The sequence below is a fragment of the Ranitomeya imitator genome, chromosome 5 (assembly GCF_032444005.1).
Source record: "Ranitomeya imitator isolate aRanImi1 chromosome 5, aRanImi1.pri, whole genome shotgun sequence".
NCBI lineage: Eukaryota > Metazoa > Chordata > Amphibia > Anura > Dendrobatidae > Ranitomeya > Ranitomeya imitator.
The window spans coordinates 83,466,231-83,484,973 of NC_091286.1; the positions used below are offsets into that span (position 1 = coordinate 83,466,231).

The 18,743-nt window shown below is 42.7% G+C and overlaps 1 protein-coding gene across 2 annotated transcripts in view; it reads right to left on the reverse strand.

Annotated features, from left to right (window-relative positions):
* Positions 1 to 966: 966 nt before the first annotated feature.
* Positions 967 to 18,743, reverse strand: part of SANBR (SANT and BTB domain regulator of CSR) — a 77,277-nt gene continuing 59,500 nt past the window's right edge. The window contains exons 12-22 of one of the 2 annotated variants that reach the window (XM_069768891.1): positions 17,480 to 17,617; positions 13,422 to 13,558; positions 13,233 to 13,332; positions 12,208 to 12,240; positions 11,785 to 11,884; positions 9,683 to 9,774; positions 8,425 to 8,450; positions 8,269 to 8,342; positions 6,805 to 6,893; positions 5,346 to 5,437; positions 967 to 1,184 (exon numbers count right to left, since the gene is read on the reverse strand). In XM_069768891.1, coding sequence (XP_069624992.1) covers positions 1,148 to 1,184; positions 5,346 to 5,437; positions 6,805 to 6,893; positions 8,269 to 8,342; positions 8,425 to 8,450; positions 9,683 to 9,774; positions 11,785 to 11,884; positions 12,208 to 12,240; positions 13,233 to 13,332; positions 13,422 to 13,558; positions 17,480 to 17,617 — 918 coding nt within the window. In that variant the 3' untranslated portion in view covers positions 967 to 1,147. The remainder of the gene's footprint in view (positions 1,185 to 5,345; positions 5,438 to 6,804; positions 6,894 to 8,268; positions 8,343 to 8,424; positions 8,451 to 9,682; positions 9,775 to 11,784; positions 11,885 to 12,207; positions 12,241 to 13,232; positions 13,333 to 13,421; positions 13,559 to 17,479; positions 17,618 to 18,743) is intronic. The other variant, XM_069768892.1, reaches the window with a different exon arrangement.

An 18,743-nucleotide genomic window follows, 5' to 3' on the forward strand; every position in this document is an offset into this window, starting at 1 on the left:
CCACAATGTTTGAATCCCAACTATATTTTTTGTATTGAAACATCTAAAAAGCCTTTGCAAAAGTAGTGGAAAAGGGAAGGGAAGCTGTAACATTACCTATTCTGATTGGTGAATCGTATGTTATCAGTTGTGTATGGAAGTGTGACCTGTCAATGTAAACCTGCCTCTGACGATAAGGGAACTGCTGTAAACTCTTCCTGAAATTGCAGGAAGTTAAGAGTTTAAAATAGCTCCAGTGGCCAGTGTGAAAATTGCAATGTCACTAATTTTTTTATGCACAATATTATGCTGTTAAACTTAAAAAAAAAGTAAATATGAAATTTAATACATAAAAAATGCATTTTTTTTAAAATAAAAAGCATTTAACACAACAAACTGATTTAAACAATAGGTTATTTTCTAATGAAAATTTCCCTTTAAGAAGACTTTTGGGTTTCAGCAAAATTGGCATAACCATAGTATTATAAAAGGTTAAACAATTAGGAATATTAAGCAGTGACCTGGACAAGGGGTTGGCAGAGCAGTAAGAAAGGAGAATAATAAACTCAGATTTTGTTAATGGATTTGATACTGGTCCTCACATAAGAACTGTTGAGATAAATTTGGGATTCAATACACAAAAGGTTACAAAATTTGCGCAAAATTTTTAGAAGTACATAAAATTCAGTGGGGGATTGGCGTACATTTGCACAAAAATTTTGCGACTTCTTAAAACGTTCCATTTGATGTACTGGCTGCAAACATGTGGAAAACAAAAATCATACCCACATTGACAAAGGAAAATAAAACAAACAACACATAAAATAGACTTAAAAATGTGCAAATTAAAGGAGGAATTTATCACAAAAACAAGACTAAAAAAAAAGACTAAAACACCACAAGATAGAGAAAAAGGCGCAAATGTGATAATCGGCCACTTAGCTTCATTAAAACAATCAAAAATAATACACTCCACAGTATTTGTTTAAATTAAGTTTATTTAAAAAGAGCATAAAAAGCTAAGTAACATATCATAGCAAATTCATTGTAGTGCTTTACAAATAGCAAGAACTTGTCAAGCATAAATAAAAAGTATTAATAAATATCCACTGTCCCCATGGACAGATCATTAATGCTAATAAATTCTTAAAAGCATAAAAGCCCATACTTATGTGGGCCGTCCAATCCCAAAACGAGGTTTAGATCTGCAATAAAAAACATGAAATGTTTAAAGATAAAAATAAAAAGAGAAGAGAGTAGAAGAACTGAACAGCATAGGTGTAAATACCATAAGTATAAATATATTTTGTGGAAATTTTACTTAACTACAGTAGTGGTTAAAAGTGTGGATACACCTGTTCCTGCAATGGTTCTACTTGTTCAAACTGGAATGTGCACATTGTAGATTCAGACTGAAGACAGCAAATCCACGAAGGAACACACAGAAACATGGAATAAAGAAACACGTGTGAAGCAAACCACAGATATGTTAAACCTTGGGCTCTTGTTGTGCCCCCTTTACACCACCTTGGCATTCACTCAAACAGCTTCATCAGGTTGTCATCTTAGAACAGTTTTGAAGGAGTTCCCAGATGTTCTGAGCACTTGTTGGCAGCAGTGCCTCCACACTGTGGATCAACTCATCCTACACTAACTTAACTGGGTAATTGTGGAGGCCATACCATTGGACAGAGCACTTCATCCCCCCCTTCCCTTGGTCACATAGCCCTAACATAGCCTGGGGGGGTGTTTCCGGTCATTGACCTGTTGTAACACAAATGATGGTCTCTCGGAGCGCAAACCAGATGGCATGGCATGTTGCAGAATGCTGTGCCATGCTCAGCGTGCCTAGAATTTGGAATAAATCACCAACAGGGTCACAAAAAAAGCACCCCACGCCATCACACCTCCCGCTTCAAGGTGGGCACCACATATGTAGAAGCTATCCCCTCTGTGTCTCATATAGCGGCTAGTACTAAAAATCTCAAATTTTAACTCATCAGACCACAGTATAGATTTATAATGATCTCATGTCCAGTCCTTGTGTTTCTTTGCTCAAACAAGTCTCTTATTGTTTGGGGACCTCAGTAGTGGCTTCTTTGCAGCAATTCGACCAAGGTCTGCTTCTTGCAGCCTCCTCTGGACAGCTGATGTTGAGATGTGTCTGCTACTCATTGTCTGTGCATCATTTATGAGGTCTGTTATCTGAGGTGCTCTCAATTTGCAGTTTCTAATGCTGGTAACTTTGATGAACTTATCCTCTGCAGGAAAGGTAATTATTGATCTTGCTTTTTTTACGGTGGTAAAATTTTCATCATAGTGATTGATGGTTTTCGTGACTACATTTCAGGATATCATCAAAGTTCTAGGAATTTTTCCAACTGACCTGTATGCCTGATAGTAATGATGGACAGTTGTTTCTCTTTATGTAATTGAGTGGTTCTTTCCACATACCTGCGTAAATCAGTTGTAGAATAGGGTTTAGTACTGTATGACACTGTATACCAACAAAGCCTCTGCAAAAACATATCTAATGGTTGCACACTTTCAGATGACTGGTAATTACACAATTAAACTCTTCTTGAAGAGGCAAATCTGTTCAGTGGAAGCCATTGAGAGACTCTTGAGAGAAGGCAAAGGCGGTGGTGGTAAAGCTGTTATCAGAGTAAGAGTATATGAACACATTCAGGATTTGAGGAGAAATTTCTGCACCATTTGTGAACCTCTTGGCAGGAAAACCACTGCACGAAATACATGTTTTTTGCCTCATTTTTGTTGCTTTTTTTTACACGCTTTTTTGTTGCAGGTTTCCCCCCCATTCATTAGTATGGGTGAAATCAGCAACAAGAGCCCTGAAAGAATTGACATGATGCAGATTTAAATCTGCAAGGGAAAAAAAGCAACATGTGCATGAGACTTCAGTAATCTTATTCACTTTGCTGGTACTAGGAAATCCTTGAGGCTTTGTTACACAACTGGGCAGAAAAAGAATAACGAGACAAAAACGACACGTATGGAGAGACCCTAAAAGGGGGGTACTTTGAGAATCTAAAGTTTAATACATATTCTGGTTTGTTTCATGCATGTTTCTTTACCCCTTATCTCCTTATGTGTTTCTTCTTGGTTTTGCTGCCTTCCATCTGAATCAACAATGTGCACATTTCAGAAAGAACAAGGAAAGCCATTACATGAAGACGTGTCCAAACTTTTGACCAGTATTGTACGTTCATGTTAGAAAGTAAAAACCCCATGTAAACTTTACTTTTTAATTTCTCAGTTAATATTGGCATAAGAATATTCGATCTATAATCAAAGAATACAGAATAATAAAAGGTGAAATATAACAAATTAAGTAAATATCACAAAACGTCAGACAACTTATAGAGGTTACCTTGGATTAGAAAATGATACCTCAGGGAACAGCGCCACATCTGTCCGTGGGTTGTGTGTGGTATTGCAGCTTAGTAACATTTACTTTGTTGGGGATGGGCTGCTCTATCCGACACAACACACAGATGATTGTGGTGATAAACAGGATATAGAAGAAAGCAGCCTTGTTTTACTAATCCATGGCCAAACTATTAACTTTCATTAAAGGGAACCTGTCAGCCGATTCATTATTGCAGACATCTATGTTTGTCGGTAAAATACTGCGGCAATACAGAAAAAAGAAAAATGTTAAAAATTCTTTAAAACAAGGGTCAGAACCGAGTTGTCTAGGATGACTAATCGCACATGTATATTTCTGCTTTCTCTCCGCCCCGTTCATCTTGATTGACAGATCTCACCCGGTGTGTGCGTATAGGGAGACACCTGTCAGGCGCTGGTGGGAACATCTGTTTGTGACTAGTCACCTCTTCCCTTGCCTGCATTTTAGAGTATGGCTGTATAAATGGCTGCAATAATGGAGCCAGTCTGGGATTAATGGTACGTAGGGTTGGAGCAGCGACTACCTGCCTGTGCTCACATATGTAGTACTGGAGGAATGTACACAAGTTATGGTAACGCACAATTGGATATTAGTGATTGTACTATCAGGTATTTCCCAAATGTGCGGTGCTGCCCGTTACCATGTGGATCTTAGCCAGGTATAGCAGTGTGCGTACTCTGGCTTTTTAATAAAGGGCTATGATAGAAGCCCTCAACCAACGACAATCCTCCAGTCTTAGGCAACACCTAATTCTCCTCATATATACCAGTGCCACCACCCAAAGCAGGGCATGGTCACATCCGGACCTGCGCCTTTCATCCTGATGTTCCCTCTATCATCAGTCAGGCCTGGATTTGTAGCCATAATACAGGTGCTACAGTGTGACCACAGGGTGGATGTCTGAACGCGACCTTACGGTGTACTGACACGTCGGGTCTTTATGGTGCTTGATCCCGCTCAGTACTGTTTCTATACTGCCCGGTATCGGCCTTCGACTGAGATAGTGATTGGTGAGTGACTAGAACACAGATTTTCTACATTTAAGACATTCTTGCAGTCATATATTTGGCGGTTTTCGATTCCCATAGACATGACATGGGTGTCCTTACTTTTCACATGACTCTACACTACATATGTCTGAAGGGTGATTGTTTCTTGCAAGGTTGCAATTCTAATACTAGGCGACCACCACTACCAAAAATTGGTAGATGTATGAGTGTTTTTTTCAGGAGTATAGTACTCCTGTTTCGCCTCCACCTTTATCATGGGGGGCTGCTGCATCCTATAGGTGCATTCATTTTGTGACCTGTGATGGTACCCAAGGTTGCCTTTCTTCTGTTATGTTTTTTTTTTAAATTTTATGTCCCATGCTGTGTTTTTGCGAGTGTAGGGACTTGCAAGGCAATGAGGAACCTTGATGTGGATGGCAGCCAGACCCATTAATGTTGGCTTTATAAACTAGGGTCCCTGTCCCTATGGCGTGCAGGGCACCCGCCTGACCTAATAGTATGGGTGTCACTAATAGCCAGACTCTGTGCACTACATCTGTGTGACTGGCGCCATATACAAGCCTCATCTGTGTGTAGGCGACCACCGCCTCCATGAATTTGTCGGTGTGCAAGTGGTTGTTTCATCAGTATTTTGCCCTTGCGCTGCCTCCGCCTGTATCCGGGGGGCTGCTGCATCCTTTAAGTGCATTCGTTTCGGGACCCGTGATGGAAAATATGGCTGACTTTTTTTTTTGCTATGTTTTTTTTTTAATATCTTGCAGTGGGGAACTTAGTTCGAACATCCTACTGAATAATGGATTTTTTTTTGGCAAATCATTGGATGTTTTCGAGGTCACTGGCTGATACTGGAGATTGGTGGAACTGGTACATTACTAGATAAACACTATACGGACCGGTCCCATAGGGAGATCAATCATATCTGGTACCTGGGATTCTTCTCTGTGTTACTTTGTCGTGTGTTTGATTGAACAGAGGCTTTGAACTGAGCTTCAAGTCTGGAGTAAATCCCACCTGAATGCTAAAAACAAAGAAAGAGATGCTGTATGTAATTCATTCTGTATATTCAATAATTAAAAACTACGTTAGGAATAAAAAAAAATATATATGTCTGCTTTTCTTCCAATAACAGCTCATACACATGTATGGCATACATTGCTCAGACACCCCACTTGTTGTGTGGTGGTCCACTGTAGAGAAAAGTGCACCAGAATACGAACCTACGAACGTATATGAAGAATAGGGAACCTGTCACCATTTTTCTGTTATACTAGCTAAACATATGGCCATACTAAATATTTGCTATTCATTCTGTAAATGCTTATTAAATCCGCTGTCTCCTCATGTATAGCCCCGAGAAACTTCGCGCCTGTGCAGACGTTTGTTGTGCGCACTCCTGCTTTTCGGCTTTGCCCACAGTTGGGCGAAGCATACTGCGCAAGCACGATTTATCTGCACAGGCGTGAAGTTTCTCACGGCGATGAGGATGACGTAGGAGGCATCATTCACGTCCAGGACGCTTAGCAGCAGCCGGGGGAGGGGTGCAGTGACCCGAAGCCACGACCATCAGACCGGACGGACCCAACTAAAATACAGTGCGGGAGAAATAAAAAAGGGCTATATAGGTGGAGACAGGGGGTTTAATAAGCATTTACAAAATGTATAGCAAACACTTAGTAAGGCCATGTTTTTAGCTAGTATAATAGAAAAATGGTGACAGGTTCCCTTTAAAAAGCTAAATGAAGGACCAAAGGTTTAATGCAGACCCATGGATTGGCTTAATACATGTCCTGGGAGCTTATGCCAAACCTTAGGGGACATCATCATATAAACAAAGACTTACAACGGCTATGGACACCTAGGGGACATTTTTTTTACTGAAAATCCATATCTTTTGGGCTAAAAAAAAAACCTTTTGGCTATTGGGTTTCATTAAAAATCTTGCTTGGTTTGCCTTTTATAGCCTCTGTGTTCTGATTTCTGAATTTGTAACTCTTTTCCAAGTATGTGTTCAGAATTTCTCTCGGCCATTGTATGACTATAAGAAAGATCAGACGAGATAAGCTCAGATTAAAACAAAAACAAACAGATAAAACTGTTCCAAAGATCCAGTTAGGGCGAGCTCATTGTCACATTATTGACTCATTCTGCAGCCAATAATTAGCGGGGAAATTATAAGAGCCAAACAGTGCAACATTTTTTAATGAAACCCATTTCCAAAAATACATGCATTTGAGTAAAAAAAATGGCCATAGAGGCGTCATTATCTTTAATGACTTCCAGGCTAAAATACTAAGTTTACCTGGGTCAGAATGCTAGAGCATGGATAGATAGGGAATCACCAGACATTTTGTATATAGACCAGTCATGTTGGTCAGGTGTACTTACTTCCTTTGCATCTTTGGTCTTTATTCGATCCAGCTCTCCTAGTCTTATTTTGATTAAATGGCCTGTAATTTCTGTCATTCTTCTCTGATCTGCAAGAAAGGAAAGATATTAATTCTCCACTACTGCATAAAATATTTATGTTTCTTCCTCATTATGTTCTAAGATGACTTTAATTATGCATTCATATACCTAAAAAGTACTAACCCTAATATCCTTCAAAGGGAATCTGCCATCAGGTTTTCCCTACCTCATCAGAGAGTAGCATGATGTAGGGGAAGACACCCTCATTCCAGTGATGTGTCACTTACTGGGCTGCTTGCTGCAGTTGTGATAAAATCCAGGTTTTATCTACAGAAGATATCCCAAGTCTCTGAATGCTGAGCTCTATATAACCCCACCCACACCACTGATTGGCAGCTTTCTGTATAACCTGTGCATAGGCAGAAAGCTGCCAATCAGTGGTGGTGCCGGACCTATACAGAGCTTATAAATATGGATGACTACATGGCAGCAGGTTTACTATTCTTCTAGTGATAAAATCACTGTTTTATCAGCAGGAGATTACCATACCAAAACTACAGCAAGCAGCTTTTACATAATGCTGGGCTCAGACTAAATCGCAAAAACATATTGACAGATTCTCTTTAAGACAGGTCATGTGCATGATTGAATCGGAGTTAAATGGGGTTTTCTGAGATCTACAGGTGCTTCTCACAAAATCAGAATATCATCAAAAAGTTAATTTATTTCAGTTCTTCAATGCAAAAAGTGAAACTCATATTATATGATATTGTATAATATATGAGTTTCACTTTATGTATTGAAGAACTGAAATAAATTAACTTTTTGATGATATTCTAATTTTGTGAGAAGCACCTGTATATGGATTTATAAAAAGATTGGGATATCAGTATACAATAATATAATATAAAAAATAACACTCAGTCTTGAAAAACCTGATGTCACTTGTAGCGCTGCTGCCGGCGACCCTGCACAGTGTTCGCTTCTCCTACCATGCAGGGAGGCATCTTGTATAAAAGACTCCCTCTCCCCTAAGGAGTTGCTTGACCTTGGATTTGCCTTTGCCTAGCCCTTTTGCCGTGATCCGCTACCTTCTTGGAATCCTGACCCCGGACTGTGATGCGACTACGCCTTTGCCTCACCTCTCTCTCTATGACGTTCCAACCTGGCTTTTGACCTTGGACCTCTTGACTACCCAGCCTCACGTCACAGTATTCTTTCCCTTCCTAATAGATTTGTCTTATGTCTTTGGTTCATAAAAGCTGCATCAAAATCTTTAGTGGTGTTCTTCCAAAAAAAAAGCAAACATTGAAAAAACTGCTTTGAGTAAAAGAAAAAACAAACACTTTTTACGTGATGATTAAGAAACTGTGCAATAGGGTGCAAGGAGGAAATTTAAGGCTAAAGTTAGAATAAAACAGTTGCGCCAATTGAACCACGCACCTTCTTCTCTTTGAGCATCCTGGTTAAATCTTAAGGAGCGAGATGCGTCCCATTTACTTCTCTGCACGCTTACACTGTTATTAAAAAAAAAAAAAAAGTAGATCAAATTTTTCAATGGTTTGGAAAATTTGCAGACAAATGTCATGAAATACTCACGTGAAGGGAGAAGAGTCTCGGGAGGGCTGAGGAGGAAAATAAAAAGTTTGAAAAAAATGAGTCTGCGGTCATATTACCATCAGAATTCTCACTTCAGATATTTATGACGCATGTTTGTGCCATATTGGATAGATGTAAGAATGCTCAAATATTTCTGTGATCGCCATAAAAGTGAATACAAAGAGCAGCGGACATACAACTCTTTTCAGAAATAGGTGAGAGTCGTAGAGATTAGGGCGGCACGGTGGCGCAGTGGTTAGCACAGCAGCCTTGCAGCGCTGGAGTCCTGGGTTCGAACCCCACCAAGGACAACATCTGCAAAGAGTTTGTATGTTCTCTCCGTGTTTGCGTGGGTTTCCTCCGGGCACTCCGGTTTCCTCCCACATTCCAAAGACATACTGATAGGGAATTTAGATTGTGAGCCCCATCGGGGACAGTGATGATAATGTGTGCAAACTGTAAAGCGCTGCGGAATATGTTAGCGCTATATAAAAATAAAGATTGTTATTATTATGGGGCCTCCATCTATCAGACACTTATAACGTAACCTGAGCATAAAGCATAACTGCCAAAGGGAGGAATACCACTCTAACTTCTGACACCAGACCTGCAGGAACATTACGGCAGCGGAGTCACCGCTCATCTGATCGGCCTCAGTGATGTGCGAGTGTACTCGTTGCTCGGGTTTTCCCTAGCACGCTCGGGTGATCTCCGAGTATTTGTTAGTGTTCGGAGATTAAGTTTTCATCGGCATGATTTACAGCTACTAGTCTGCTTGATTACATGTGGGGAATCCCTAGCAACCAGGCAACCCCCACATCTACTCAGGCTGGGTAGTAGCTGTAAATCAATCAGCTGAGGTGATGAAAACTTAATCTCCGAGCACTAACAAATACTTGGAGATCACCCGAGCGTGCTCGAGAAAACCCAAGCAACGAGTATACTCGCTCATCACTAATAGGCCTCTTTTATAAGGTTTGATAATTGCCATGTAGAGATGCCCTTCTGCCCAGATGATATGACAGGTCTATAATGCCCAAAGGCGTCGGGGTAGTAATATCAGTTGGTCATCTTTGAATCATCTCTTCTTGCATCTTATCATCCTAGGTCCTCTAGTTCTCCTCATCATAATTCTAGTCATGAGTGCCACCCCGAAGAAACATCTACACGGTGAGTGACCCTTAATGTAACTTGTCGCAGTGGGTCTGGGTCTGAGAGCGGGTGATATTCTCCTTGAAATATTTTAGCACTTATTTACCTTTTCTTGAAGCCGTTCTTTTTTGTGAATACTTGGTGAAGAGGTTTGTTTTTTCGTCTGTCTGTTGGACTTCTTTGGTTTTTCTTTTCTACCTGTTAACGAGAAAGCACACATCTGAAATGACAATAAGGCTATGTTCCCACCGATCTCATACCTGCAGCTCCGGTCAATTTACGCTGCGGATATATTTTGCAGCATGTGCATGAGATTTCTTAAAATCTCATGCATTTTACTGGCACGGTATCGGTAGCTTTTCGGTGAATGAATATGCAGAAAATGGGCTGTGTATCGCACGATGGGAACTTAGCTTAAAATAGGAGCTATAAAAGTGTCGACGAAGGTTTACAACAACCTAACAATATGGAAAACCCAAAGGATCGCATCACTGTAATCTTTTGCAATTAAAATGATCTTAGCACATGTAGCGACTGGTTAAGGGAGTCTTCCAGTCTTGATATGTGATGACATATTACTAGGATAAGTCATTAATTAATGATCAGAGGGGTCCAACCTCTGAGAATAAACTGCAGAATGGCGCTCTTATCCTCCTGGCTGCGCAGGGAAATGTGAACATTTACTGAACCAGGACCACGTTGCAGCAGGTTGACACAATGCCCCTCTACATAGCAAAAACTGTCTGTGAAAAGAACGTAGCGCAGACCCAAGTGATCATTAAATTATGCCATAGGCTACTGCTAGGTTAAGATGAAAATGCCTCTCTAAGGCCATGCTCACATGTTGCAATTTTGCTGTTTTTTTTTTTGCATCTTATTTAAGGCAATTTAAAAGCAGCTTTATACAGTAACAAGAAAAGTTATGAGATCTCATAAATCTCATGCACACACTTGTTTTTTTTCCTGACTGAATTTGGGAACTGTGGCGTTTTTTAAAAATCAGCAGTATGTCAATTCTTTCATTGTTTTTTGCAGCATTTTTTGTCACCGTTTCTATAAGACAGTACAAAAAAGTTGCAAAAACACAATAAGTGTTTTCACAGCATTTGTTGTGAATAAAACAAAATGTATTAAACATGTACTGTAGACAAAGCACAAATGTAATCTGCCCTCAAGAACACAACAAGAAGAGCCTTATTGAAGGGGCATTTTGGAGTAGAATTCGCCAAATTCCTTAAAAAGCGAGCACCACTTTCAGGCACTTCTATGTATCTCAACATTTGGTTGCACACCCTTTGGTATAAATAACTACAATCAATTGTTTTTATATCCATCAACAAGCTTCTTATACCTCTAAACTGGAATTTTGGACCACTCGTCTTTTTGCAAACTGCTCCAAGTCTCTCACATATGTGAAGGGTGCCTTCCCCCCAACAGCAATTTTAAGATCTCTTCACAAGTCTTCAATGGTATTTGGATCCAGAATCATTGCTGGCCACTTCAGAACTCTCCAGCGCTTTGTTTCCATCCATTTCTGGGTGCTTTTTGCAGTATGTTTAGGGTCTGTGTCCTGCTGGAAGACCCGTGACCTAGGAACCCATCTTTCTGACATTGAGCACTACATTGCAACCCAAAATCCTTCATTAATCTTTTCATAGATTTCATGATGCCTTGCACACAGTCAAAGCACGCAGTGCCAGAGGCAGCAAAACAACCCCAAAATATCTTTGAATCTCCGCCATATTAGACTTTCTGTACTATGTTCTTTTCTTTGTAGGCCTTGTTCTGTTTTCAGTAAACAGTAGAATGATGTGCTTTACTAAAAAGCTCTAACTTGGTCTCATCTGTCCAGAAGACGCTTTCCCAGAACTTCTGGAGTGAGTTTGCTGCACTGAAAGTAAAGGGGCCGAATAATATTGCACGCCCCAATTTTCAGTTTTTGAATTTCCACAAAAATGTAAAATAACCAATAAATTTTGTTCAACTTCACAATTGTGTTCTACTTGTTGTTGATTCTTCACCAAAAATTTACACTTGGTATGGTTATGTTTGAAGCATGATATGTGGGAAACGGTTGAAAAGTTCCAGGGAGCCGAATACTTTCGCAAGGCACTGTATTATATATATATATATATATATATATATATATATATTCACACATATACACATACACATATGTGGAGATGTGTTAGGTGACAAGATGCATACCGGGTTTTTTCAACACCTCTTCTTCATCTCCAACCTCATCTTCTGTCACCTCGGATCCAGTTGTGTAGTCGTCCTCTTCAGATAGCAGAGACTGCTGCTTCTAGAACAGAAAACACCTTTTTATAAAATAAAAGAAAAATGAAAAAAAAAATTGTATGTTGAGTTTTTTTATATTTAGATATCTGACTATGAATCTGTACCTTGATTACACATAGAATACTTTATTTTTTATATTATTTTTTAATCTTCCTCTCCTTGTTGTCAGGCTAGCGGCTTGATCAATAGTAAAAAAATCTCCTGGTGTAACTGAATATTATAACTGTGATGAATTATCATATTGCCAACCCATTAGGTGATGGATGAAAATCAGATTTGTCTGCAGTTGTAACAAGCAACATTGAAAAATCTGCTCCTTCTACTTACCAGCTGCAGACTGAAGTTCTTTAATGAAAGAAACTAATACCCCCCAAATAAAGGGAAAGAGAAGGAAAGGAATGAAAGACAAGGTAGAAAGAGAAGAAACATTAGACTGGAGATAAGTGAATAACACAATATACAAGGCAAGGCAAAACATTGAGAATTCTAGACATTATGTATTAAGGAGGGTGCAAGCTTTTCATAATTACGGTACTTTTTTATGAGATATGGACCCTAAAAATAAAATGATTATACAGTTTGCTGCCTGGACCTCTAGCAGTGAGCTGTTAACCGTGGGGGAACTGGACTACAAGTATTATTTTCTTTCCAGGCCCACTAACATGGCGTTTCTGAAATCAATGGTTCATCCACGTAATATACAGACGTGTTGGGTCATCCAGATAGAGACACTTTTTCAAGCAGCTGAATGAGAGATCTCTCAGAATTCCCATAATATGGTATTTGAAAGAGGTTCTAACCCTGACAATGACACTGGAGAGCCCTGAGCAGAGACCCCCACTCGTGTCCTCAGTAGTATTGTTCTTCCATTTTCGGTCCAGTTTCTGGGTCAGTGAGAAATGTCAAGAAATTCTAAGCCATGTTTGGCCCCCTTTTCCCTTTCTTTTGGATGTAGTCCCGACCTATTTATATCTAGTCATTCACAGTATCATAGTTTTAAGGTTGAAGGTCCATCGAGTTCAACCTATAGCCTAACATGTTGATCCACAGGAAAGCAAAAACCTCATGGGGCAAACATTAATAGCTCCATATGAGGGGAAAATTCCTTCCTGACTCCATACGGCAATCAGACAAGTTCCCTGGACCAACGTCCCATCATGGAATCTAGAGCCTATAACCTGAAGTATTATATTTGTCAAGAAAGGCATCCATCACCCTTCTTGAATTTTAGTAATGAATCAACCATTTATCATTTTTGTTGCGTTGTGTTATCAGAAAGTGCTACTACTGGTGAGGATAATGTTCTGTGTGAGGGATAAGTGCGACTTGCATACAGTATGAGGCCAACTCACCGCATTAATCTCCCCAGTCTTCTGTCCGCATGCCGTGCTTGGATCTATGAGGACATCACATTCAAGACTTTTATCTTGGCTTAGGCTAATCCCAGAGTCCCTGTGCAGAATCACGACACTTTAGTATTAGCCACTGGAGAGAAATAAATGATCACAAACTGTGAAAACTTATCAGACAAAACCTTTTACCCATTTGAGTCTTTAGAAAAAGGCACAACAATAATCTCCCTCCTCTGTAAGAGGTCACTTAGTACGTCCAAAGAAGAACTCTTAGGTGCATCTCCTCCTCCGGGTAAGCCAATGACATGGTCTCGGACTTTACAGCCCTGGTAGGCAAGAAAGCAGATTTTAAAGTATTCTTCTTATTATTAGACCATTGATCAGATCAAACTACTCAAAAATGGAATTTTTTTTGCAACGATAACAGGGTTCAAATTCACCAAGGACATCTGCATGGAGTATGGTGTTCCTGTGCTTGCTTAGGTTTTCTCTGGGTACTCTGGGTTATTCCGACACTCCAAAAAACATGCAAAAAAAAGTCAATTTGATTTCTATGACATTGACCCTAGTATGTTAGAATATAGGTTAAAGGGGTTATCCAGGACATTATTTTCCCTATGGGGCTAAGAACTTACCCTAAGATAGTTGCTAACCACCTGCCTATTCTGCCCTTCGACAATCTCTCCTGGCTCAGGCGGCAATTCTCCTGCTTCCTTTGAGCTCACGTCAACAGAGCAGCTCCTTCTCTTGCACTCTGCTCTGTCGACTGGGAGTCGCTGCTGATGTCATGCTGATTGACAGCTGGCTCAGGCTAATGCAGCGGGGAGCTGGCTCTCAATCAGCATGACATTGGCAGTGATGCCCTTTCAACAGAGCATAGTGGAAGAGAAAGAGCTGCTCTGTTGAAGTGACATCACCTGAAGAGGGAGAACTGTGGGTAAGATCAGTCCATTACTGCTCTGAGCTGAGAGAGATTGTCACAGGGCATCACAGGCCATGTAGTTAGCAACTACCTACTGATAAATGTTTAGCCCGACAGGTCAGGAAAAGTCCTGGATAAGCCCTTTAAGTAGATTGGGAGCCCAATTGGAGACAGGAACTAAAGTGGTCATAACCTCAGTACAGTGGTGCGGAATCTGTTGGTGCTACATAAAAAAGTGGGAAATAAATAAAAAGCAAACATTCCAAATACCACTCAGCTCTCTATCCTACAATTTTCAATTTCCCTTAAGAACTATGCCATGAAATGACCTCCAGCTCTCTATCCTACAATTTTCAATTTCCCTTAAGAACTATGCCATGAAATGACCTCCCTCAAGATTTGTCACTCAATTTGCTCACATATTCCACAATCTATTTAGTAAGAACTAAATAAACCTGCGTGGTTGGAAAGCTCTTAGAAAAATGCCTGGCATCACTACATGGCCTCCCATCCCTCACACACCATCTTACTTACTGCTCCATTTCATGTTATGTTCTGTCTGTTGCCGGCTCCATATTCTGTGCCTCTGGTTCTTATGGAATCAGGGCGCACCTGTCTAATCTGTTCCTGACCAATTACCAAGATGCCTCCAGTATTTAGGGCAGCTCCACCCTGTGGACTGGGCCTGTGCAATGTCTAAACTCAGTTAGTGTCTAGCTTCTGAGCTTCCAGGCCTTGCTGTGTTCCTCCTTCTCTGGAGGCTTTTCTCCTTGCCTTGCCTTGATCTTGTTTGTTTGCCCTGCAGAAGGCTGTATATCCTGGTCTCAGTGTCTGTGTCCTTGCTTTGCCTTGTTTTGGTCTGTCTGCCCTCCAGGAGGCAGCATATCCTGGTCCCTGTCTCTTTGTTCTTATGCCTTGTCTTGTTCCATTACCTTGTCTGAACTTTGTCCCATCTCTGTCTCACTGTCTCCTTGTCTGTGGCTTCTTTCCCTGCTCTGTCTTTCCTTTTGTCCTCTCTCTTTGCCTGGGTTCCGCTCTCTTGCAGCTTTACCTCTGCTCCGCACTCCTGCGGTTCTGTTCTCTTTCAGCACTGCTTTGCTCCTGCTGCTGCAGAACCTCTTGCTGCAGCTCTTCTCCACATGCCTTGCGGTTCAGCTCTGCTTTGTTCCTGCTACTGCAGAACCTCTTACTGCAGTTCCTCTCCACTTACCTTGCGGTTCTGTTCTGCTTAGGCCCTGCTGCAGAACCTCTTGCTGCAGCTCTTCTCCATATACCTTGCGGTTCAGCTCTGCTTTGTTCCTGCTTCTGCAGAACCTCTTGCTGCTCTACAGCTCTTCTCCGCAGCTTTGCGGTTCTCCTCCTGTGTGAACAGGTCTCTACCTGTTCCTCCATACACCATTCCTTCCTATCAGAACCAGTACCTGCACCCACTGTGTGTACAGGATCCTACCTAAATTCATACACCACTTCTACCTGTTTCTTCTCTGCTGTGTCAGCCTGCCCTGTGTCTCTGCCACTCCTGCCAGCCCTGTCTCTGCCGTGCCTGCCAGCCCTGAAGCTCTCCGCCGTGCCAGCCTGCCCTGTGTCTCAGCCATGCCTGCCTGCCCTGTGTCTCAGCCATGCCTGCTTGCCCTGTGTCTCAGCCGTGCCTGCCTGCCCTGTGTCTCAGCTGTGCCTGCCTGCCAGCCCTGTGTCTCAGCCATGCCTGCCTGCCCTGTGTCTCAGCCGTGCCTGCTTGCCCTGTGTCTCAGCCGTGCCTGCCTGCCCTGTGTCTCTGCCGTGCCTGCCAGCCCTGAAGCTCTCTGCCGTGCCTGCCCTGTGTCTCAGCCGTGCCTGCCTGCCCTGTGTCTCAGCCGTGCCTGCCTGCCCTGTGTCTCAGCCGTGCCTGCCTGCCCTGTGTCTCTGCCGTGCCTGCCTGCCCTGTGTCTCTGCCGTGCCTGCCCTGTGTCTCTGCCGTGCCTGCCAGCCCTGTGTCTCTGCCGTGCCTGCCCTGTGTCTCAGCCGTGCCTGCCAGCCCTGAAGCTCTCTGCCGTGCCTGCCCTGTGTCTCAGCCGTGCCTGCCTGCCCTGTGTCTCTGCCGTGCCTGCCTGCCCTGTGTCTCTGCCGTGCCTGCCCTGTGTCTCTGCCGTGCCTGCCAGCCCTGTGTCTCTTCCGTGCCTGCCCTGTGTCTCTGCCGTGCCTGCCAGCCCTGAAGCTCTCTGCCGTGCCTGCCCTGTGTCTCAGCCGTGCCTGCCTGCCCTGTGTCTCAGCCGTGCCTGCCTGCCCTGTGTCTCAGCCGTGCCTGCCTGCCCTGTGTCTCAGCCATGCCTGCCTGCCCTGTGTCTCTGCCGTGCCTGCCTGCCCTGTGTCTCTGCCGTGCCTGCCCTGTGTCTCTGCCGTGCCTGCCAGCCCTGTGTCTCTGCCGTGCCTGCCAGCCCTGTGTCGCTGACGTGCCTGCCCTGTGTCTCAGCCGTGCCTCCCTGCCCTGTGTCTCAGCCGTGCCTGCTTGCCCTGTGTCTCAGCCGTGCCTGCCCTGTGTCTCAGCCGTGCCTGCCTGCCCTGTGTCTCAGCCGTGCCTGCCTGCCTTGTGCCTCAGCCGTGCCTGCTTGCCCTGTGTCTCAGCCGTGCCTGCTTGCCTACTCGTCCAAGTTTCAGCAGTGCTCATCTGCCGTCCTGCCTGTCGCCCGCACTTGTCCTGGTGTTCCTGTCTCCCAAGTGGGATCAGCAGCCACAGCCAGACACCACCCTGGATTGGCACTTGGCACCTGCCTGCCGCACAAGCCTGACATTACCATCAGAGGCTCCAGTGAAAACCAGGGCAGCTGTCCTAGTCACGCCCCTTCCAGGGTAGTCTGGTTTGTTGCACAGTGGGTCCACAAACCCCCTGGCTCACACCTACCAGTCAGGGCGTGAGTGTGACAGCTTGTTCCAATCAGGTGAAAGGTTTTATAGGCTCCAAAACTAGACACTGTGCAGTAAAGTCCATTTACATGAGCAAATGACCAGTCCTATTTGCATACTAAAATGTTTGAGGCGTTTCTGTACGAACAATTGTTCTCACATGATTGTTAGATCCCCATAGTTAGAATTATTGATTGTTGGTGATCCTTGTTTCATGGTGGAATTTTCTGCCAACCAACAATGTTTCAATGACAGATGACAATTTGGTCATTTGATTGCTAGACATGTTTTTCCGGGGCTATGTTCGGGAACGAACACTTGTAAGGGTGACTAGTGTCTCCAGCTAAACTCCATGGACTGTGTGTGGTTATTGACCTATGACATATATATACCCCACCCCAGGGTGGCAAACACACACCGTAGGTATCAGCATGGCCGCTCTAACCTTTGGAAGCTGTGCGGGGTCAAATCTGAGGACTTTTTGGTTACAGCAGGAATAGACCCCAGTGCCTGGGGAATCGAGGGAATACGAAGCTGGCTCAGGATGATACTGACAATGAGACAATTCATTCAACAGGAACGTCTGAAAGTGATAAACACAAATTATTTATTCAATTATCTTCCTCAATATATTGTTCAGTTTCCTGATGTCATTTATGAAATACATTGATGAGGTGAAGAGTAAATATAAACATACCATTGCACCCATATACGTACAAAGCAATGTCTTAAAGTGTAAAGGCCTATTAGATAGCTGCTGGCTGAACGAAGGTTCGGACAATCGTTTGGCCGGCAGCCATCTCAGCCAACTCTTTCATACACAGGAGCGCTATTTCGTTTGGCCGGCAGCCATCTCAGCCAACTCTGTCATACACAGGAGCGCTATTTCGGCGAGCTCTCCTGTGTTCTCTATGGATATCTAGGCTTATCTGCGAGAGAACAAAGTGATCTGTAGTCTAATATTGGACATGCCAAATTGTCATCTTCCTCGACAATCAGTTGTCCGGGGCCACCATACACATTAAACTGTTGACTGAAGCAGTAGATATTGGCGAGTTGGACCAATATTAGTGTAATGTGTATGGGGCCCTAATGCTCACATGTCATAAATACAGTTTTGTGCCAGTTGCTGAAAAGAAGGAGAAGGGTTCAGCTGATAATGGATCTCCTCCGAGACGGAAGACAGGCTTCACAACCTTTCTATTGAAATCTATGAAAATCTGATAACGAATTGTCCTCTTCCGTAAAGAGCTTAGAAGTTATCCGCTATCCCTGGCAGCTGGGACTCACACTGATCTTGAGAGTGTGAATGGAGCAGAGGTGGATCAGGCACATATCTTCCCCATCCATTCTTATGGGAAAGCTAAGACCAGTTGTTCACATCGCTCAGCTCCCTCCGGTGGTCCCATTAACCCCTTAAGCCCCAAGGGTGGTTTGCATGTTAATGACCACCAGGCCAATTTTTACAATTCTGACCACTGTCCCTTTATGAGGTTATAACTCTGGAACGCTTCAATGGATCCCAGTGATTCTGACAAAGTTTTCTCATGACATATTGGGCTTCATGATCGTTGTAAAATTTCTTTGATATTACCTGCATATATTTGTGAAAAAAAAGGAAACTTGGCGAAAATTTTTAAAATTTCGTAATTTTTCAACTTTGAATTTTTATGCCGTTAAATCACAGAGATATGTCACACAAAATACTT